The following is a 23,123-nucleotide window of genomic DNA, read 5'->3' as shown; positions in this document are numbered from 1 at the left end:
GAGCAACAGCTGCTGGGTGGGCAGGACAGGGGAAGCCACAGGGGCCTCTGACCCCGTCCCTGGCAGAAGCCGCGGGGCGGTGGGGGATGCGTCCTGCACCCCCCAACCCTGTCAGAAGCCACAGGGCAGTGCGGGGGGGGGGGCAGAGCCCTGGTCCCCCACAGGGACATGGGGGTGGGGGGAGAAGTCCCAGCACCCGGACCCCCGCTGCAGCCCCAAGACTGGAGGCGCTCTCACTCCCCACTGCGCCCCGAGGCTGTGCGTCTCCTGTCTTGGGGGCGGGGCAGAAAGGAGCAAACAGGTTGTGGGGTGTCAGAGTGGGGTGGGGGGGTGGCCCCTGGGAAGGCCCCAGGGAAGGGGCAGAAAGGGGTGGGGTTGTGGGTGGGGCCGCAGGTGGAAGGGGGGGAGTGGGGGTGGGACTGCAGGCAGAAGGGATGGGGAAGGGTCCTCCACTTGCTCTGGCCCAGGGCCTCAGCAAAGCTTAATCTGCCTCTGCCCCAGCCTCTCCAAGCTCATCATCAGAAGCAAGCTTCCAATAGACCAGGATAAACCAACTCAAAGTGGCACCAGATCCTGCCAGAACAACAGATGCAAAACCTGCAGACATAGCTCCAATGCTATGATGATCAACACCCACCACAACACACCTTTCAGGATCCCTGGGTCCCATCCATGCCGATCACATCATGTGGTGTACCTCATCCAGTACACTACATGCCCTAATAATAATTATGTGGGTGAAACCAGACAATCACTATGCTCTTGAATGAACTCTCTCACACACAAAAATGATAAAAGACAAATACACCATATCACCCATGGGTGAACATTTTTCACAAAACAATCACTCTGTATGTGACCTCTCAGTCCTTATCCTCAAAGGCAACCTGCACAACACTTTCAAAAGACGAGCCTTGAAGCTTAAATTCATAGCTTTGCTAGATACTAAAACTCATGGACTGAATAGCAATGCTGACAATCTATAACCCATTAAGGGCTTGTCTACACTGGCAATTAACAGCGCTGCAACTTTCTCGCTCACGGGTGTGAAAAAACACCCCTGAGTGCAGCAAGTTGCAGCACTGTAAAGCACCAGTGTAAACAGTGCCCCAGAGCTGGGAGCCGCGCTCTCAGCCCTGGAAGCTACACCCCTCGTTGAGGTAGTTTTTTTTGGAGTGCTGGGAGAGCTGCACTGCGACCTCAAAAGGCACGTTAAAACGCCGCCATGGCAGCGCTTTAGCGTTGCCAGTGTAGGCTAGTCCTAACAACCCCATGCCCCAGCTGCCTCTTGTAATCCTCTCCCTTCCTTTCCCCCCTGTGACTAGAGGGATGTTAATGGGCCAGTTCACCTTGAATGGTCCCTTGAAATATGTGCTAACTACTTATGCTAAACAATCTGTTCCACCACTTGCCTGCCTGGTGCAAAGGTTGCGAATCTCTGGAGGCATCTAGATAGACTTATGTGTAGTGCTGGGGAGGAGCCGATGGTCGTGGTACACGTAAGTACCAATGACATAGGGAAGGGTAGGAGAGACGTCATGGAGGCCAAATTTAGGCTGCTAGGAAAAAGACTGAAATCCAGGACCTCTATGGTGGCATTCTCAGAAATGCTACCAGTTCCATGCGCAGGGCCAGGTAGGCAGGCAGAGCTTCAGAGTCTCAATGCGTGGATGAGACAATGGTGTAGAGAGGAGGGGGTTAGATTTATTAGGAACTGGGGAGACTTTTGGGATAGGGGGAGCCTACACAGGAAGGATGGGTTCCATCTAAACCAAAGTGGATCCCGACTGCTGGCACTTAACATTAAAAAGGTTGCAGAGCAGTTTTTAAACTAAGAGATGGGGGAAAGCCGATTGCTGCAGAGGCGCACGTGGATCGGACAGAGACTTCTCTTAGAGGAGAGTCTATTGATAGAGATTCTCTAGGTTTTAGTCAGGAGGAGGGGATGAAAGAGGACAAAATATGAGCCAGATCAGACGAGAAACATTCACATAAAGAATCTGACACATCAGAAAAGGACAGACAAATAAACAGTGACAAGTTTTTAAAGTGCTTGTACACAAATGCTAGAAGTCTAAATAATAAGATGGGTGAACTAGAGTGCCTCGTGTTAAAGGATATTGATATAATAGGCATCACAGAAACCTGGTGGAGTGAGGACAATCAATGGGACACAATCATTCCGGGGTACAAAATATATCAGAAGGACAGGACAGGTCGGGGGGGGGGGGGGGGGGGGGGGGAGTGGCACTATATGTGAAAGAAAACGTAGAATCAAATTAAATAAAAATCTTAAATGAATCCACATGTTCCATAGAATCTCTATGGATAGTAATGCCATGCTCTAATAAGAATATAACAGTAGGGATCTATTATCGACCACCTGACCAGGACAGTGATAGTGACGATGAAATGCTAAGGGAGATTAAGAACCTATCAAAATAAAAAACTCAATAATAGTGGGGGATTTCAATTATCCCAATATTGACTGGGTACATGTCACCTCAGGACGAAATGCAGAGACAAAATTTCTCTATACTTTAAATGACTGCTTCTTAGAGCACCTGGTACAGGAATTCACAAGGGGAGAGGCAACTCTCGATTTAGTCCTGAGTGGAGCACAGGATCTGGTCCAAGAGGTAACTATAACAGGACCGCTTGGAAATAGTGACCATAATATAATAACATTTAACAGTCCTGTGGTGCGAAGAACACCTCAACAGCCCAACACTGGCATTTAATTTCAGAAAGGGGAACTATGCAAAAATGAGGAGGTTAGTTAAACAGAAATTAAAAGGTACAATGATTCGAGTGAAATCCCTGCAAGCTGCATGGACACTTTTCAAAGACACCATAATAGAGGCTCAACTTAAATGTATACCCCAAATTAAAAAACACAGTAAAAGAACTAAAAAAGAGCCACCGTGGCTTAACAACCATGTAAAAGAAGCAGTGAGAGATAAAAAGGCATCTTTTTAAAGGTGGAAGTCAAATCCTAGTGAGGTAAATAGAAAGGCGCATAAACACTGCCAAATTAAATGTAAAAACGTAATAAGAAAAGCCAAAAAGGAGTTTGAACAACAGCTAGCCAAAAACTCAAAAGGTAATAACAAAATGTTTTTTAAGTACATCAGAAGCAGGAAGCCCCTGGAACAACCAGTGGGGCCCCTGGACGATCGAGATACAAAAGGAGCACTTAAAGACAATAAAGTCATCATGGAGAAACTAAATGAATTCTTTGCTTCAGTCTTCATGGCTGAGGATGTTAGGGAGATTCCCAAACCTGAGCCATCTGTTGTAGGAATTGTCTGAGGACACCTGAGGAATTGTCACAGATTCAAGTGACAGTAGAGGTGGTTTTGGAATTGAGAAACTTAACAGTAACAAGTCCCCGGGACCAGATGGCATTCACCCAAGAGTTCGGAAAGAACTCAAATGTGAAATTGCGGAACTATTAACTATGGTTTTTAACCTGTCCTTTAAATCAGCTTCTGTGCCCAATGACTGGAAGATAGCTAATGTAATGCCAATATTTAAAAAGGGCTCTAGAGGCGATCCTGGCAATTACAGACCGGTAAGTCTAACATCAGTACCTGGCAAATTAGTTGAAACAACAGTAAAGAATAAAATTGTCAGACACATAGAAGAACATAAATGGTTGTGCAAAAGTCAACATGGTTTCTGTAAAGGGAGATCATGTTTTACTAATCTATTAGAGTTCTTTGAGGGGGTCAACAAACATGTGGACAAGGGGGATCCAGTGGACATAGTGTACTCAGATTTCCAAAAAGCCTTTGACAAGGTCCCTCACCAAGCTCTTACGTAAATTAAATTGTCACGGGGTAAGAGGGAAGATCCTTTCATGGATTGAGAACTGGTTAAAAGACAGGGAACAAAGGGTAGGAATAAATGGTAAATTTTCAGAATGGAGAGGGGTAACTAGTGGTGTTCCCCAACAGTCAGTCCTAGGACCAATCCTATTCAACCTATTCATAAATGATCTGGAAAAAGGGTTAAACAGCGAGGTGGCAAAGTTTGCAGATGATACTAAACTGCTCAAGATAGTTAAGACCAAAGCAGACTGTGAAGAACTTCAAAAAGATCTCACAAAACTAAGTGATTGGGCAACAAAATGGCAAATGAAATTTAATGTGCATAAATGTAAAGTAGTACACATTGGAAAAAATAACCCCAACTATACATACAATATGATGGGGGCTAATTTAGCTACAACTAATCAGGAGAAAGATCTTGGAGTCATCTTGGATAGTTCTCTGAAGACGTCCATGCAGTGTACAGCGCAGTCAAAAAAGCAAACAGGATGTTAGGAATTATTAAAGAAGGGCTAGAGAATAAGATGGAGAATATCTTATTGCCCTTATATAAATCGATGATACACCCACATCTTGAATGCTGTGTACAGATGTGGTCCCCTCATCTCAAAAAAGATATACAGGCATTAGAAAAGGTTCAGAAAAGGGCAACTAAAATGATTAGGGGTTTGGAACGGGTCCCATATGAGGAGAAATTAAAGAGGCTAGGACTTTTCAGCTTGGAAAAGAGGAGACGGGGGGATATGATAGAGGTATATAAAATCATGAGTGGTGTGGAGAAAGTGAATAAGGAAAAGTTATTTACTTGTTCCCATAAGAACTAGGGGCCACCAAATAAAATTAATGGGTAACAGGTTTAAAACAAATGATAGGAAGTTCTTCTTCACTCAGCGCACAGTCAACCTGTGGAACTCCTTGCCTGAGGAGGTTGTGAAGGCTAGGACTATAACAGGGTTTAAAAGAGAACTAGATAAATTCATGGAGGTTAAGTCCATTAATGGCTATTAGCCAGGATGGGTAAGGAATGGTGTCCCTAGACTCTGTTTGTCAGAGAGTGGAGATGGATGGCAGGAGAGAGATCACTAGATCATTACCTGTTAGGTTCACTCCCTCTGGGGCACCTGGCATTGGTCACAGTCGGTAGACAGGATACTGGGCTGGATGGACCTTTGGTCTGACCCAGTACAGCCATTCTTATGTTCTTATTTACCTGTGATGCTCTGAGTACATTGAAGAACAGCTCTGTGTAAGCTCATCTCTTTCATTAACTGGATCAGAGATAGGAGACCCCTGAAGGAATGCTTTCCTTGAAATCCTTTTCCAATTAATTTGATCCAATAACAATATCTCTTCCCAACAAGTTCCTGCACTGGACATCTGCCATGGGTTTTACATACTAACCTGCCTGTTACACCTCTCCAGGTCCCAGACTTGCTGTGGGAAAAGGGAAAAAACCCACCCCACCTCGGTCAACCTAGCAGTGAGGAAAAAATTCTTTCCCATCTCCCAAAGAAAAGGGCGACTAGCATAACACCCACAGTGAGTCATGAGGATACCTGGTCCTTTTACAGTTTTCATGGGTGACAGCCTCTAGCCCGATCCAGGTAAAAGAGGGATTTTCCAGAAGTGCACGAGGTATAAAAACCCCCATATACTCTTCTGGTTAGCAGGAAGGACAGTGCCCTGCCCCTGACCTGTTCCAGCTCCTTCCTGCTCCATCTCTGTAAACATCTCCCCATCCCCCCCACTGCCCATGGTAAGGGAAAGCCTCCCTTAAAGAAGGCAAGAACACCTTTTCCTTTGGAAAGCCGGACAAGGGCTCACCACACCAATGCTGCAGGGAGCACAATTTCAAGTCAATTTTCAGCCAATAAAGGCAGTGCTTACTTTGGGCCAGGACTTGCCAGGGCTGAGCTCTGGCACCTCTAAGCTCCCGGTTAGCAGCCAACACTCTGGCCACCCCGCTGTGAAGGCAGCGCCGCCACCAGCAGCAGCACAGAAGTACGAGCAGCAATACACTATGCCATGCCACCCTTACTTCTGAGCTGCTGCTTCCTTCAGAGCTTGGCGCTCAGCTGCCCAGCGTGGGCCCCAGCACCTCTTTCGTTATAAATTAAGCACTGAATAAAGGCAACCTCGTTCATTGTAGTGACTAAGCAGGACTCTGTAACCTGCTTGAGGTCTGAAATCAGTAACACCTTGTAGAGATGTTCTGGGGAAGGATTCTTTCTGGCTCCTGTGCCCGTTGCTGGTCTTTGCTTTGGCTGAGTTTACATTTATGGTTCACCTTCCTGTCCTTTTGTATTCTCCTCTGAACTTAAATCTGTTTCAATGAGCATTTTTTATTCATTTTCTTCCTCATAGTTCATTGAAGATGGAGTACTCTCCCCTTAGGGTATGTCTACACTGTAGTCAAACACCTGCAGCTGGCCTGTGTCAGCTGACTCAGGCTCAGGCTGCAGGGCTATAAGATTGCAATGTAGATGCTCAGGCTGGAGTCTAGGTCTTGGGACCCTCCTCTCTCATGAGGTCCAAGATCCTGGACTTTAGCTGGAGCCCAAACATCTACACTGCAATTTTATAGCCCTGCGACCCAAGCCCTGCAAGCTCAAGTTAGCTGACACAGTCAGCTGAGGGAGTTGTATTGCAATGTAGCCATATCCTTAGGGGTTTGACTGGATTCACATTAACAGTGTTTGTTCTCCACTGGCACATTTCTTTCTAGGCTGCTCCCAGTAACTTATTCAATTCACGGATACGCACTTAGAAACAAATTCTCGTCAAACCATATTTGAAAGTTTCTTTACTGACAATAATGGCTCTTTGCCTCAATTTGAATTTTTTACTTTGTCTCTTCAGTCTGTTTTCTGAAATATCAATTCCATGCCACCAGTGCAGTACTTAATTTGGGCCAGGGCTGAGCCCCAGCACCTCTAGGCTTGGCAGTTTATAGCCCCTGCACCTCTAGGCTTGCCGCAGCATTTATTAAATCACTTATAATCTTTGGCTATGTTTGGTTGGTGCATGCCATTTAATTTGCTTATTCATTTTAGATTTGTACCTGAAGAAGAGAACTGTGAGTGCAAGTTTAAAAACAGAAGCTTGTCTTTAGAGGGTGAGGGGGGGCGGGGGAGGGAGGGAGAGAGAGAAGCAGGCTCAAATATTTATTACTTTGTTTTATGACTTAAGATATCAGAGAGTTTGCCAGGTAATAGCAGTTTTACTGTTTCTTTAGTTGGCATTTCTGATTGCCTCCCTTAAGATTAAATTTTAGGTGGTGTTTGTTGTGTCTGTCCTTAAGAAAAATATCTTTTGTGGGTGCCACAAAACACACAAACTCTTGGAGACACACTTATTTTGTCTCTTGACTAGATCATGGCCATCATTATTGATCAATCCTGAGTTCTTACAAGAGCTTAAAAGCAAACATTTTACATAAAGGAAATACACATACTTATTAGTATTGCAGTAGTGCTGATGGGCCCCAGTCAGGGATCAGGGCCCCATTGTGCTAGACACCCTGCAAAAAGAAACTAAATATTTTCTTTCATAATACAAATATAAAGTATTTGCAGAGCAGAGCATAAGCTAAATGGAACAGCTGTAGGTTTGTTTAAAATGATGAAAACACAAAGCCAAGATTATCAAGAGTGATCAGCAATTATGGGTGACCAACTTGGGACATGTTAAAGGAACTAGAATTTCAAAAAGGTACTGAATGCCCACTTTCTGAAGTATCTCAGGTTGGATGCTCAAGAACTGGAATATCCAAAATCACTAGTCATTTTGGTCACAAATCTTTGACCAAGATTTTCAAATGTATTTTCTTATTAGTGTTCACAAGGACAGAGGTTTTAAGGGAGGATATGTGCATGGCACTTTTAAACAAGCAAAACATACTAGCAACAAAGTCCAAAAGGAATTCCTTCATCCTTGTTCTATTTTCATTTCAGAACTTAAATAAATCAACAATAAGTTAATATAACCCATTAGTAGGTGTTTAAATATGTGACTGTGTGCATCTCTTTAAACTCACTAAACATTGCTAGGCTAACAATAACTCAAAATAGAAATTTAAACCAAATCACTTTTAGCAATTAACCATTTTGCATTTGACAATTTCACTGTCTCCTATGACTCTTACCATCCCCAATTTCAAATCAGATCTCACTGGGTTAGGGGAGGACACATGACACTTGGGCCCTGTGAAATCATGTAGTGAGTCCGTGAGAGAATATTAAGTTAAATCAAATTTAGGAATTGTCTAAGCCTTTATTCCATCTTTTGAGTTATGGCTTCTGAAATATACCAGATGTGCCCTTGTTCATTTAGAATGGGTGTCCTCAGGTCAGTTTCCCAAGACACGTTTCATACAATATTGTGTAAATATTAAACTAGGGATTAGCACAACTATTTATCTCTTATGTACCATGAACATGACAGTTCATGTCTTCTTCAGGGTAAGGAGCTTGCTTGAATTAATCTTTGTAATAGAGGACATTACATCTAATTCGTAGAAATCTGACAAAGTAGTTGGGGGAGAGGTGGAATGGAAATTTTACAAGGGTATCAGAGCTATTGCCTGTCTGTGTTTATCAAATGCTGAACCATTTAAATACATGCAGTAATTCTGGTTGCTCGATGTATGGTTCAAAAAGTTATTCTCTCTTCAACACAGAGTTTAGAGAATACTGTATTATTAAAGTCTGACTCTGCGCCTACTGAAGTCAATGACAAAACTCACTGATTTCAGTGGTGCAAGATCAAACTCTTACTTGGGAAGAAATGTAAGCAAACAGCATAAGGTTAGGAGACACCCTAGCTGAAGTTAAAGGGTTTTCCTCAATACAGAACTGAAAAGCTGTGTTCACAGTCTTTCAGGTAACCCTACAAGGATTTACATTATATTTGATATAAGAGCGAGCTATATATTGCTATTGTTTAAGTGAAAAACAACCATGGTATTTCTTCAATGGAGGCATGTCATTGGATAAAATATTTCTTAGCTCTCTTCAAAAGAAACCCTCTTTATGGCTGATTTACAAGAGCCAACACAAGTACAGCAGAATCCATTTACAAAAGAAACCAAACCATAAATACTTATACTCTAAGTATTACAATACTATAAAATAGTTAAAGAAACTCAGCAAACCAAAACCACTCTTAGTTTAATAATATAAAAACTTCCTCAACTAAGATGAGTTTTGCCATCCTCAAATCCTGTACGGAGAGAAAACACACTTCCATTCATAAGGAAGTTATTCTATTCAGGTTCTTACACGGCACCCATTCCCAGATATCTGATCCAAGTTACAACACAGAGCACAATGGCACCCTTGTCTCTAAAGTGTTATCACAATACAGATAGTAATTTATCATAATTGCATACAGAACTCCACAAGCCAACACAAAATTAGCAAACATTTTAAAACTTTATCCAGTAGACAAATTAACTATTCTTTTGGTTAAAGACTGATACCCAATTTTTTTTTCATCCTTAAGATCCATAAATACCTCAAAGTAAAACATGCTTTTCAAAGTTTTATTCAAAAACATAAAATGACTATTACACCGTGTGTGTGTGTGAGAGAGAGAGAGAGAGACATAACAGCAACTGGTATTTTAAGATACATTGGGAATTAAAGAGATTTAAAAAAGAAAACCCTACTCTTTTCAAGCAGAGAATAAGTTGGTATATAATTAACATTAATTTATATTCCAGTAGTTCTCCCCGTGTACTAGGCACTGAACAAAACACTTAGGAAGGCTTGGTTTGTGCCCAACTCAGACAAAGGGTAGAAGAGAGAGACACACAACACAGAAACGAAATGGGGAAGGTAATGATTGGCCATATCTTGATATTAGCATTTATTATATAAATTACACCCTAATTTCCACTCAACCGTAACATTACTACTTGGTTAATTTGCTATAAGCATCCTGGTTGAACTAGACCTTTCTCGGAGTGATGGGGCAGATTCAGCATAAGAAGGTAGTAGCCCTGGAGACCAATTAGGAAAGACATTTCATGCCTAAGGAGTGGCATAGATGAAGGCATACAGATGACTGTGGGGAGACAGACAAGTGATATATTGAAGCTGGCGTCACTAGTGTGGAAGGAACTGGTGTCAAGTGAAAAGAAAGAAGGATGGATAAGTAGGAAGAGGTAAGGTTATGCAGGGCTTTGAAAGCCAGAGGAGGGATTTCAGGAAATATGGTCACAATGACATACACTGAGAATGGAATCAGAACCACGTTTAATTCAGATTCTGAACAAATCAGTGTTATACAGTGTTGGAGAGTACATAACCGTTACTTAACGCACAACAGATTTATTAGAACAGTCTTGTCTAGGATGCATTCTCTTGCCCTGCAAATGCTTTCAAACGCCACACTCCCTCGTATGTTGAAATTTAGCCATACCCAGCATGTAGAGTAAATGCTTAGCATATCTTAAACCTTTGTGAGAAAGTTCGCAGCTTTGACTTTTTTTTATTTGCCATAGATTTTTATCATAGTAAAGTGTTTATGGCTTTAATACCTCTTACAGTGGAAAAAACATTCAAGGAGAAAGAGGCAGGGCAGTCACGTAAACTGCTCTGCTGCTTGATTTATTAGACCCGATACCACCTCAAGGGCAGTGTGTTGACGCTAGAGCCCTCTCTACACTGGCTCGGAGATCCACCTTTAGAGAACTGAACATTGTTCTAGCTAAATCTGTATCAAACATACGTTGGCTCCCTGCCTTGCACAGGGCCAAGCTACGTTAGAAACATTTTTAAAAGGCATGGTCAGAGCCTGCTTTTAATATGGTTTAAGCAGAGTGTGTGTCTGTCCAGACTGGAAGACCAAATTAGGAAATACGGCATCATAACTAACATTTAGCCAATTTAGAAGTCAATATAGTTAGGATCATCTTCTGCATAAGCAAAATTCTTGATAATTTACATGCTCACCACGGACAGCTAGGCACATGGAAGACACTTCAGCCATGTTCACACTAGCCAAGTTTTTCAAGGACTAATGTTTTTGAAATATCTTTAAAGAAAGGTTTATTTTTAGAGGATAGGTGCTCAACACTTTTGAAAATCAGACCCCATATTTAAGATGTCTCAGGTTCGACACCATAAAATGGAGGCATCCAAAAAAAAATCACTGATCACTTTTGAAAAGCTGTGTGTGGGCTTTTAACCCCATCAAAAAGTTTTAAAAGATGATTTTGGGCACCAAGGTTGTTTTTTTTTTTTTAAATACAAAACCCCCACAGCTATCTATTAATGCAGGTAGACATATCAAGATCACTTTAAAACAGCTGTTGCTAACAAAACTTCAGCTACTGCATAGACAGGGCCTTTAACATTCTTTCTGAATTATGGGACCTCTCTGGAGATACCACTGAATATGTAATAATTACACTAAATGTGTAAACCTGAAATCAGAAGCCTACAACACTTGGTTGAAGGTACAGCCATTGCAAGAATGCCTTAAAGGTTCTAAATGGGTAAACTAGCCAGGAGGCTCTAGTACAAAAACACTTTGCAGTAGTGAACTGAGTAGACAAAGCAAGTTGACCCTTTACTCTGTATTCTTTAACAAAGTAGTCAGCTTGCTGGTCAGAACTTTCTGATTTAAATGGTGTCAGCATTCAACCCTTTACTTTGCTTTGACTTTTAATTGATAAACACATTGCAACTTGTCAATCAGCATTAGAACTTGACTCATGTAGTAAATAGAATTTACATATCTTATTTAAACATGATTTTAGTGATATTGCATTATGTTTTAACAAAAGTAAAATTTGGAGGAACCCAGATCTTCATCACTATGTAACTTTCAAATATAACTAACTCTCTTGGTCAATCTTGCAGTGAAGAGCATTCTGCTTCACAGGAGAATTAAGAGATGGGGAAGTCTCCAAAGAGAGATTGCCAGAACATTGCACAAAACATAAATATTGCTTTGTTAAGGTTACAGATCCTTGATTTTTACATGATTTTACATTTTTACATGTCCTTGATTTTTTTTGTTGCAGATTCTTCAACATCCTCAGAGGTAGGTCTCTAAAGGGGAGAAAGAGATAGCAGTCCGTGCATAGACAAGTCAGACTTGCAGGATGAAGGTGGGAAGTTTGCCCTGCCACAGCTACTTTTTGTAGCTGGATAGCTTCAAGATTTAGAGCTGTCCAGCCAGCATCAAATTCATTTAATAAAAATGCAGGAACACTTGCTTTTAACAGGCAGGAAATATCACATTTTACACTTTAGGTTTTTTAACTTGCTCTTTAATCAGACACAGTACAATGCACAATTGTGTCTTTTTAGCCAGAGTTAACAGGGTGCCATCCACAAGTTTAGACGTGAGGAAACTCCCCTATTCCTTACCCCCCCGCACAACTCTTTAAATCCATACATTTGAGTATTTGCAGACAGTACTAAATGAGGACAATTCCCCCACTAGTCCTGCGTTCCCCCCATACTTTTGGGTTCAATTTATTAGAAAATGTTACAGTATTTCAGCTGTACAAAGGGAGTTTATTAGTGTATAAAACTGAAGATCACCCTGGCCTTTACCGATTTCAACTGATGGTTATGTAGTTATACAGTTTTCAAAATGCAACAAAATTCTTATGAAAGTATGTTAATTTGTCTTACCAGTATGATGCCGCTTTCCAGTCACCTTATTTGCTCATTAACTATGTTTGCTACACAATCTGTAAATTAAAGTAACAAAACATGTCTTTCAGCTTAGGGCTTTTTTTGGGGGGGGGGGGGGGGGAAGAGGAGGAGGAGGGGAGGGTAAGGATGCATCTCAGAGCCTTCTCCTGAGTAAGACCAGACTACCAAATATCAATGTAAGGAACATTTTGCTCAGGGTATATTAATCTTATTTTTGATGAAATTACAGTATCAGAACATTTAAGTACCCCTCAGCACCAAGTTGAAAGGCAGATTTCTTGTCTTGTGGGAGTCAGGCTGTCAGAATGCAGTTATTGAATTAACTTCTAATATTAAGAAAAAATGAAGGGCTACATTCTAATGTAAGTACTAGTGCAGTACTAAATTATTTTCAGCAGGCAAACAGGGTACCTATAAAAGTTCAGTGGTATACAGATTATGTCAGAGTGGGTATATTACAATGAAACTTTAGGCCAAAGTGAACATTTACAGAGAGATACAACTTAATGTTACAGTAAAGAGTATGGGAGGCTAGCCTGACACAAGTAATTCATTAAAAGAGAAAGTAAGTGGACATAGAAAGAGGCTGTATTTGACTTGATATACCAAAAATACCACTTATTTCAAGTGAATTTCAATAAATCAAAGAATGTGTTCAACATGTACCAAGGGTTACTTGGTCCGTCAGAAATAAGAGATTAGTTATCGTGGCTGCAGTTTGTTGTAACCAATTTCTCAGCAATTCATAGCATTTCCCCTATGTCTAACCAATTTCAGAAGGTCTGTTCTTTGGCAGTACCACCTCAAATATATTTAGGATGCCTACTATATCACAGACCCTCCAGCACAATTCAAATATACCAGTTTTTAATCCCTCCCCCCCCCCCACTTTGTGCTCTGAGATTAGAATCCAGTCCATGATACATTTTATGAAGGTTAAATCTATCCTCAAGTGCTCTCATCTAGGGGTTTTAGGTAAAGCTTAAAATTTTCCCTGGTAATGTTGGTAAGTCAGGACTGATTTAAGTTTAACTAGCTACATCACTTCCGGTTAGTCATTTGGCTCCAACAGGCTTATTTTAAGTTAGTTGTCAAATAAGTAGATCATTAGAGTTTGATTACTTTGCACACTTCTTGAAAAAAGTTGCTACTAAGACAGCCATAGACTTTGAAGGGCGGAGGGGTGAGACGTGTGGCTGACTGCTCATGTGCATTTACAATCTTTCCAACTGAATTTTACAATGAAGAGCAGAGTTACTTTAACTTGATATAGCATTTGTGAACATTATTCAGATAAGCATGTCCAGAAATATTAAATTCTATTGTGTCTCATCTTTGCCAGCCATCTACCAAACTTTAAGGTTCACTTGTCTAACAAGAGTCTCTCCAGTGCATGAATAGAAGGAACAAGTTCCCTTACAGCAAAGGAGACCTGTTTTAAATGGCTTGTAGTACTGACGCTCCCTAACAAACAGAACAAAAAAGGAGGAAGTCCCATGATTCTAATGCAGCTTCTAAGAAGTTCGCTATGCCTCTTGAGTCAAGAAATTAAATTTTAGTAACTGACCTCAAGTAGGCAGAACATTGGAAGGTAAACATAAGCAGTTTCCCCTCTTAGGTTAGCTTTAGCTCAGCTTATTGTAATGCACATTACTTTCAGTGGAATGAAACTGCTCAAGTTTCTGGCAGGATGGAGAGAATTCCACTTTGTCCTCATTAGGATTTTATAAGGCAGATAATGTGGAAAGTTGAAACAGAACTTCTACAAGCATTTAACCTGTGATATTGTAAAAATCAAAATACTACTTTATTAAATGAGTTATTTTACACAATATGAACATCAGTATAATTACAATTGTAAAAAATGTTTATAACAAGTATGGACTGGTTTTCAGGATTTCCAAATAGGGCACAACTGTACATTTACACAGAATTGTCTTTGCATGAAGCTCAAGAGGGAACAGCATAAAAATATGAATGTTTCTGTAACCCCTTCATTTTTGCTGATCAACAGTTTGTTAGAAAAGCAGCTGCAGATTTGTTATGTAAGGTCTGACTGTAGACGAGTCAATAGGTGCCATGAATTCACCTATAAAAAAAACAAACAAGAATTCAGTTAAACTGAACTGTTGCACAACACTGCTCTAACTACTGCTTAGCTTCCAATCAATGAAAAATTATACTGAATTATGAACCAAAGGCTTTTTGATTATAGGGTTTTTCTGGCATTGGTTTAGCTACCCTGCAAATATTCTCAAAAGATTAGTGTCTTCATAAATAATTTCTCTACCCATGCCAAACAGTATATTTTTGTATGTTGTGTAACAAAGCCTAAATATTTGGTCATGTGCTAAACATCTCTAAACTTCATTAAGTCTTCTATGGCAAGAAGCAAATAAAGTATCCTTTGAAAAAGTATTTATAATAATTTATGCTTCTAATCTAAATACATGAATAATACTTTGCATTCATTAGTTTGTATCAACCCCATGGGCAAGACTCTCACCTAGGGTTGTATTTTTTCCTTTAAGTTAGTATCAGTGGTCCAATCAAGGGCCAGGCATCCTGCTGCTGCAGTAGTAATGATTAAATTGCTTCTCATGCTTAGTGATTGAGGATGTTTTTAGTTTCAAGCTAACTTTCACTTTGGAGAAAAATGAAGTAATTCTCAGATAGCCAGTGAACAAGGCTAATTCATTATGATGATAAACAGTACAACTCAGATTTAGTTTTAAAAAAGTATATGTAATGACCTGTAAACAATTTTATGCCTGAACATCAGCCAATTCTGGAGGAAGTGGAGTCTTAGGATGCTTGCTCTCAAAGTGCTGTTTGAAGGTCTTGGGGTCCGGCATTTGTGTCTGATTTAAAAAAAAAAATTATCTTTATGCATGGCAGAAGAGTGTTAGGTAAAATCTTTACACTGAACTGTTCTCCCCATTTCAAACCTTAATTTTCTTCACCAAGGTCAACACACGGCTTGACTTTTCTCATTGATGAATGCAACATATGTTTATATCACCAATCTTAGTGCCATAGTACTTCCAGCAGACAGGCTATCAAGATGCTATTGTGCATTACTATGCTAGTTTTAGAGAATCTCTGGCTCTATATTAACTACAATCCTCTGCTTTTTAACTCCTGTTTTCAGCATGTATGTGATAATGATTTGTTTTATGCCACCTGCCAAGAATGCACTGAAAGATATGTGCTCATTTTTATTAGAAACCTCCTTGCAGAAGTCAAGTTTATTCAATCTAGGATTTTACAAATAAATTAGGTGGGAAGCCTACTCCCTTCAAAACTCAGCCAAAGGATAAATATCTATTTTGTATAGAACTATGAAGCCAATTCATTTTTATTATAGCCTCACTGGTACACTGAGGCCCAAAGAGTTATTTGTAGTCTCTCAACCCATTGTTTCTAGAAATGTGTAGACTGCAACTTCTGATTGCATTAGTAGGAAAGCTGGCTTATTTTGCAGAAAAGAATGGGGGTGCATGCATTTGAGTGAGCAGTCCTCCATTGGGAAGCTTTCCATTACAGTTTATTACAAGTGACAGGTCTGTTCTAGGACTGGCCCTTTAAATGAATGCACTCTATAAGAGGAAAGGCAGGCTTCAGGAGAGTCAGTCAGGAGGAAAGTCAGAATCTGATTAGGTGCTTAAATTTCGGTTCTCTTGTCAAGACAATTACTCTGGCAGAAATATATAACTATTTATTAAACCCTGGCTACAGCTCTTAGCATCATGCTCAACAGTATCAGCTACCAATGATGGCAAGGCAGGAGCATCTTTTCATTTAAAGATGAAGTAAAATACACAACAGAAAAGTGATCTCAGACCTCTAGAGAAGCCGTGTACTATATACCAACTGCAAACATGAAAACTTGCAATTAAGCAGTCTGGAACCATTGGTCTACAAAGTGCTGATCTTTTATGTAGCCACAGGAAGCCATCTTCCCTCTTTCTCAGCTGTCTATGTAGCTAAGGTTATATCTAGAGCCCAAAGTAATAGGGTTTCATATTATATGCACAAACTACAAATATGCCTGGAGCAACTAGTCAGTTAACCCACTATTACCACTGAAATATTTATGTTGTGGTTTCTACAACTTCTTCCTATAAAAGTCCTACTCTAGGCTGGAAGAGTTGCCCACTGTAATGCTTTGTCTCTGCTCCCCCTTACCCTACAGACAGTGCAGGTATATATTAAGGCAGCCTTGGCTGCAGCCTTCTGATCATGTCCTTGTTTCTTTTTCTGTCCAGCTTGCTTTTTGGCATTTTTCTGCTGCGACTGAATCTTCTGCTGTCCACGAGCCATATCTACAAACAAAGAAGGATGTTTAGTCTAAGTGAGAAAGAGACTGTTGTGGCTACCAACTCAGAAGGTATCCTTATGAGCAGGGAGTCATATGCTCTCTCCATATGGCCTACTCAATTCACATGAGGCAGACAAGTGGACATCTCTGTTCAGGTTCCTTGCATAGATACCTCTGTACTTTTTAAATGAAAAGTGGTTAGTAGGTTCCATTCTAAAGCTTCCTCCTAAATGACACTTCAAAGCCCATCTTTTAGAGAGGTATTTTCAGTGGATAAACAGTAAAACCAATTTGTTTCCTTTTATATGCACTTATTTTCTAATTCCTGCCCAGGTAAAGAAATTCTGATTTAAAGATCTCACTTTGGTTTAATCAATTGATTTTCTAAGCAATAAAGCCCTAAACATTTCCAAATGAAACCTGAATTGGGCCATAGGTATCAAGACAGTGATTACTGAGCTGTTGTCCATGGATCACTGGTTTCTATGGAGCACTTGCTAGGGGTCTGTGGAAAGCTGGGTAAATGGTGCTGCCTCTCCCTAATGCAAGCTGTTTTACAGGTGTCCAGGCTCTTCCTTACAAGGAGCACAGGACTATAAAATCAGATCCAAGGGAGCCAGGCTAGCTGCCTCCATCAGAAGCCACTACTACATACAGAATAACAAGAGGAGGAGACAGGAGCTGCCCTCAGGGACTGAAGTCATCCACCATCAGGGAAAGGATGTCTATGAGACATGGGAATAGGATTAATGGACAGTCTATATAGTGGAGCAGGGAATGTTTCATGGAAAACTTGCTTCCAAATTTCTACTCTAGTTGCTAATTCCTCATCTAAAGTTTTGTTTTTTTGTTTTTAAATCTGATGGTTATTTGTATTGCAGAGGTACCTGGAAACCCACTCCCATAGTGCTAGTCACTATATGAATATAAAAAGACAGTCCCTGCCCTAAAGTTTTTACAGTCCATGTTATTCTATAGCTACCAACTGTAAAAAAGGATTATGAAGTCAGAAGGTGAACGAAAAAAGCATGAAGTGAAAATTCCATGCAAGTTTTCTTACAAAGAAGATACAGAAATGCAATAGGTTTATGTTCAACAACTTCCATGAAACAGATTTTTGTTTAAAAATCTAAGGAGCTTGTTTTAACTATTTCTGTACCAAAACTATTTAAAGAAAAGCTACAGTGATTTTATTGCAATAAACAAACACTATATTAGCAATGAGTTTTCAGGATGTTAGAAATACCTGTCACAGTTTCACTATTAGTGGTTTCAATTGAAGCTAACATTACACTGATACATGCTATACTCCTGAGGGAATTCTGTGCCACTCATGTCTCCTGCAGAAAAAAAGATTTTGACAGTGAAGCAAAGGGAAGCCCCAAGAGCGGTCATGCACCCCTCCCCAGAACTGTGGGCGTGTCATTTTGGGTGCCCAGAGCAGCCAGCAGTGAAGTAAATCACCACAGCGTGTGTGGGGGGTGCGGGAGATAGGGACACCCTGGCCAGTGGCTCCTACCCTGTGCTGGGCTCAGCTGCTAGTCCCGACTGGGCAAGGACTGGATTTTCTCTTTCCCTGCAAGGAGCGGACGGGGCCAGGTCAGACCCACCCTCAGAAACCTCCCCATGGCTGCAGGAAGCTCCGCACTGCCCTTCCCCTGCTCCCCCATCTGCCCAGAGCCCCCATACCCAGACCCTCCCTCCCCCCGAAGCCTCACCCCCTGCATCCCCCCACACACCCAGAACGTCTGGCACCTGAACCCTCTCCCCCACCTCCTACCCCCTGCATCCTGAGGTTCCCCTCGCTGAGACCCACCCCGGCACCCAGACCCTCCCACTGAGCTGCCCACACGCAGATTGTCCCACCTAGAACCCTCTCACCCCACACCAAGTCCCTCCACACTTGGAACCTACTGGACAGAGCCTGCCTGCCCATATCTGGTGTGGAAGGGCAGGGCCCAAGGGTGTTTCTGGGACAGATCCAGCCCTTGCACTGTGTCAGGGTTGGGCTGCAGCCCCACTGCCAAGTGAAGGGTGATCTCCCACCTCCATGCAGCCAGTGGCCTGTGCCCCCCACTGCCATGATGGAACCTCCACATTTACTGACAAATAAAATTTTCAGAATTTTAAAATAGTGTGTGAGAAATTGTAAATGTTTTGGTGCAGAATTCCCTCAGGAGTAATCCCAGCAAGGGCCTCAGACTATTTATGTAGAGAACACTGAAGAATGTGTACTTCCTGTTTCAAAAGCAAGGGAGATTAAACATTCAGTTAACTATAAAAATCTTTTAAATTAACTAGGAAATTATAGAAGACTTCATTAATCTAAATTCTGCTCTATACTAGTGTCAAGATTGTTTTAAAACAAAGGATAGGAAGAGACTAAAATTCCTTTTAAACAAAAACATCCAGATGTGGGAAACAGTGGGTTTTAGTAATCTCAGTTATTTCTCCTAACAGTTGCACCCCAATTATAAAGTGTTACAATATGTTTTAGTTAGTACCTTGATATTAGTTTGCTAAAAAAGCCACTAGACAAGCACACACTGACTCATTATATTGAGGTTGCCCATAAGTATGGAGATGTTACTTTTATCTAGTTAACTAAAAAAAGCATTTCTTTGAAAATTATGGGGCTTTCAGATTTGGCCCAGGCAGACTTTTAGTTTTAAAGTACTGTAAATTACACAGCGTAATTCCAATATGCGGAATTTGAACATTAAGTGTAGTGGCAAGCTAAATATTTCTAACTCTCTTGGAATACTACAATGCTGTCACTTTCAGAGTTTGCTTAAAACAATTACATTCAGCCACAACAAATCCAATTCCACATGTCAGAGTTAAAGTAACATACTATGATAACTTTCCTTTTTTCTTAAGCACAGAAACACCCTTCAAGAACCTAGCAAACTGACCCAAAACCTTGATTTAATACAGACTTGCATGACAGGACATACAAGAAACTTTAAAAAGCTTGTTAGAGATTCTTAACATTAAAGCCGTCCCAGTTAAGTTAGAAGATACAAATGCTAAATAGCACAACTCAGTTGACGCCCATGGTATTGCAATACACCTCATACGAAGTTGTTTTCGTGTAAAACAACAAGGATTACAAGTCACCAAAACCGGAAAGTCAAACCAGAAGCAGAATGTTCATATCCTGAGACTGGACAGGAGCAGCTGCTTCCTCTGAAACTTTCAGAGGCTACAAATAGGTTAAAATTGTCCAGTTTCGTTTCCAGCAAGATCGCCAAGGGCCCTAGGCTCAAACCCTTTGCGATGAAGCAGAACCAACCTCAGGCAGCAGCCTGGTTGGAGACGGAGAATTCAGTCCGGCTCGGAGCACAGCGTACAAGCACCTCAACCCCTTCCGGGTGACCCTGAAGAGTCGAGGGCCGGGGAGAAGCCAGCGGCTGCCGGGCTCCAAGCAGCGAGCGCAGCCCCCCGGGACGGGACTGCAAGGGACGAGCCGGGAGGGGAGCCCGTGGGCACAGGGACAACTCAGCGCTCAGCCGCCCTCCCTGACCGCGGGGCCCAGGCGGGCAGGGACCGGGAGCGCGGAGTCCACCTGCAGGGCCAGGTTTCGACACCGTCCAGCCACCGTGAATGCAGCGTGCGGGCACCGCCGCTTTCCTCTCCCGGGAGAAACTCCCCCCGCCGTCCCCGTGCGCAGTTAGCCGCCGCCGCCTCCCCCAGCCCTCAGGGCCCGGCCAGGCCTGGCGCCGTCCCGGGGAATACCCCCCAGACACCACCTCAGGCCTCGCCCTCCCGGCAGAGAGCGACCGCGGCCACCCACCCCCGCCAGGCGCAGGCCCCGGCCCGACGAGACGCCCTCACCCCGGGGCCAGCGCCAGCCCCGGCCCGCTCGCCGCCTGCGGGCCTCCCCGGCCCTCGTGCCCGGGGGAAGGGTCCGGCTCCCACCGACAGCAGCGCCCTGCCCAGCCAGGTCCCCGCTTACCCGGACTAGCCGGCCGGCCGGCCCGGGCGCGAGCGAGCGAGCAGTGGAAAAGGCTCCGTGCGGCCCCCGCAGCAGCCGCGGCCGCCGCCTGCCCAAGAGGAGGATGGAGGAGTCAGCGCCCCGCCAACTGCGCACGCGCGCCGCCGCCGCCGCCTCCTCTCCCCCACGCCGGCAGGTCCCGGCCGCCCCGATCCCGCCGGCCAATGGCGGCGCCGCCCTCTTACATAACGCAGGGAAGGGAGCGGGGCCTCCACAGGAACAGGGGGCGTCGCCGCAGAACCTCCCGCGGTGCCCGGATGCGGCAGCCTCCCGCCCCCGGGAGGAGCCGGGGCCGTCTGCCTCTGCCCGTCCCCCCCCACATCGGCTCGCCGTGGGCGTGGGGAGAAATCCACCCGCTGGCGGGCGGGCAGGACGGGCAGTGCCGCAGAGCGTCCCGCCTGGGCGTGCGGGGAGTGGGCCTGACAATCCCGCCCCTCTGGGCGTTCATTGAGCAAACGGGGGCGTCGGGGCCTGGCCTCCCGTCGGGTGTTTGAGGGAGTGAGGGGAGAGCCCTCTGCCGAGTCACGTGGGGACGGAGTCGGGGGTCGGTTCCCCGGCCCTAAACTTTCAACCACCTACTAAACCCCCTCCTCCCCCAACAAAATCCGCGATGAGAACGGGACACAAGGAAGGGAATTCCCGAGCATGGGAACCCTCCTAACTCGAGCCCCTGTTCCCGCTCCTGCTGCGCTACCATATCCTCCGTCCCCTTTGTCAGCTGTCCACGTGCAGATTGTTGAGCTCAAACCACCCTTAGCAGCGCTTTGAATAGAGGCCACTTCATTTCCCCGTCAAGACATACTGGCTGCATCTACATTAAGGATTTGAGGGAAATCTCCGCAGCTCCACTAGTGCTGGTTTGAAGGGCACTGGTGCCGTGGTCTGTTGTGCGCTGCCGGTAAACTGAGACAGGCGCACAGAGGGATCCCTTGAAGCACAAAGACACTGGGACTCAAGGATTAAGCTACCCCTTTCACATAGTGCCTGTCTCGCTAATAGCGCCTCCCAAACCAGTAAGTCAATTGCAAATGAAACCAGAGTTGCCCGGAGACTCTGACAAAGCAGAAGAGCCATAAATTGTAGTTTCCGAGTAACAGCCGTGTTAGTCTGTATTCGCAAAAAGAAAAGGAGGACTTGTGGCACCTTAGAGACTAACCAATTTATTTGAGCACAAGCTTTCGTGAGCTACAGTTCACTTCATCGGATGCATATTGTATGCATCCGATGAAGTGAGCTGTAGCTCACGAAAGCTTATGCTCAAATAAATTGGTTAGTCTCTAAGGTGCCATAAATTATAGTGCTCAGACTCCAGTATGGATTAGGGCTCCGCTGTGCTAGCACTGTACAAACACAGATAAAGACTCCTGAGGGCATCCTGTGCCAAAACAATTAAAAATTATGCACGTGATATTTTAAAATTCTGCAAGTTTTATTTGTCAAATAAATGTGGAGGCTGGGAACCACGGCCAGTGAGAGCCACCGGGGAGGTGCATGCGGGTGGAGGCAGTGCACGCTGTGCAGAGCTGCCTGGCCATACCTCTGCCCAGAGCCAAAGAACATGTTGCCACTTCCGGGAGCTGCCTGAGATAAGCCCTGCCTGGAGCCTGCTCCCTGCACCTCCTCCCACAACCCAATCCCCTGCCCCAGCTTGGACCCAAACTCCGTCCCAGAGCCTGCACCCCTGCCCCAGCCCCTTCCCACACCCAAACTCCCTCCCAGAGCCTGCATCCCATACTCCAACCCTGTGCCCAAGCCCAGAGCCCCCTCCCACACCCTGAACCCCTCATTTCTGGCTATACCTTGGAACCTGCACTCTCAGCCCAGAGCCCATACCCCCTTCCACACGGCAACCTCCTGCCCCAGTCTGGAGCCCCTTCCCACACTCCGAACCCCTTGGCTCCACCGCCCAGCCTAGAGCCCCCTCCTGCACCCCAAACCCCCCACCCTGGAACCTGCACCCCCAGCCCAGAACCTGTACCCTCTCTTGTACCCCAACCCCCTGCACCCTGAACCCCTCATTTCTGGCCTACCCTGGAGCCCTCACCCCCTCCCGTACCCCAACACCTTGCCCCAGCCCAGTGAAAATGAACGAATGAGTGAGGGTGGGGGAGAACGAGCGCCGGGGGCAGGGTAGGGCAGGGGCAGGGCCTTGGAGAAGGGTGTTCGGTTTTGTGTGATTAGAAAGTTGGCAACCCTAAGCCATGCAAATATTGGGCTTGATGTAGAAACTACTGGGGATAGTTCTATGGCTGGCATTATGCAGGAGGTCATGCTAGATGATCATAATGGTCCTTTCT

At 43.8% G+C, this 23,123-nt stretch overlaps 1 protein-coding gene across 3 annotated transcripts; it reads right to left on the bottom strand.

Annotated features, from left to right (window-relative positions):
- Positions 1-10,076: 10,076 nt before the first annotated feature.
- On the bottom strand, positions 10,077-21,442 carry ZNF706 (zinc finger protein 706). 3 transcript variants are annotated; one of them, XR_006288404.1, is made up of 5 exons: positions 20,788-21,442; positions 16,697-16,833; positions 15,262-15,369; positions 12,485-12,543; positions 10,077-11,893 (listed from the first exon to the last, which is right to left on the bottom strand). XR_006288404.1 is itself a non-coding variant. In XM_043539263.1 (4 exons), the coding sequence occupies exons 2-3, from the start codon at positions 16,829-16,831 to the stop codon at positions 15,274-15,276; spliced, it is 231 nt and encodes a 76-aa protein (XP_043395198.1). In that variant the 5' UTR covers positions 16,832-16,833; positions 20,788-21,442; the 3' UTR covers positions 10,077-12,543; positions 15,262-15,273. The 3 variants fall into 3 exon arrangements, 2 of the variants coding, with proteins under 2 accessions (XP_043395198.1, XP_037748115.1); XM_043539263.1 differs by having other exon boundaries at positions 10,077-12,543; XM_037892187.2 differs by lacking the exons at positions 10,077-11,893; positions 12,485-12,543 and adding an exon at positions 14,292-14,597.
- Between the last annotated feature and the right edge of the window lie 1,681 nt (positions 21,443-23,123).

The sequence above is a fragment of the Chelonia mydas genome, chromosome 2, assembly GCF_015237465.2.
Source record: "Chelonia mydas isolate rCheMyd1 chromosome 2, rCheMyd1.pri.v2, whole genome shotgun sequence".
In the NCBI taxonomy this organism is placed as follows: Eukaryota; Metazoa; Chordata; order Testudines; family Cheloniidae; genus Chelonia; species Chelonia mydas.
This window is presented reverse-complemented; position numbering and strand designations above follow the sequence as displayed.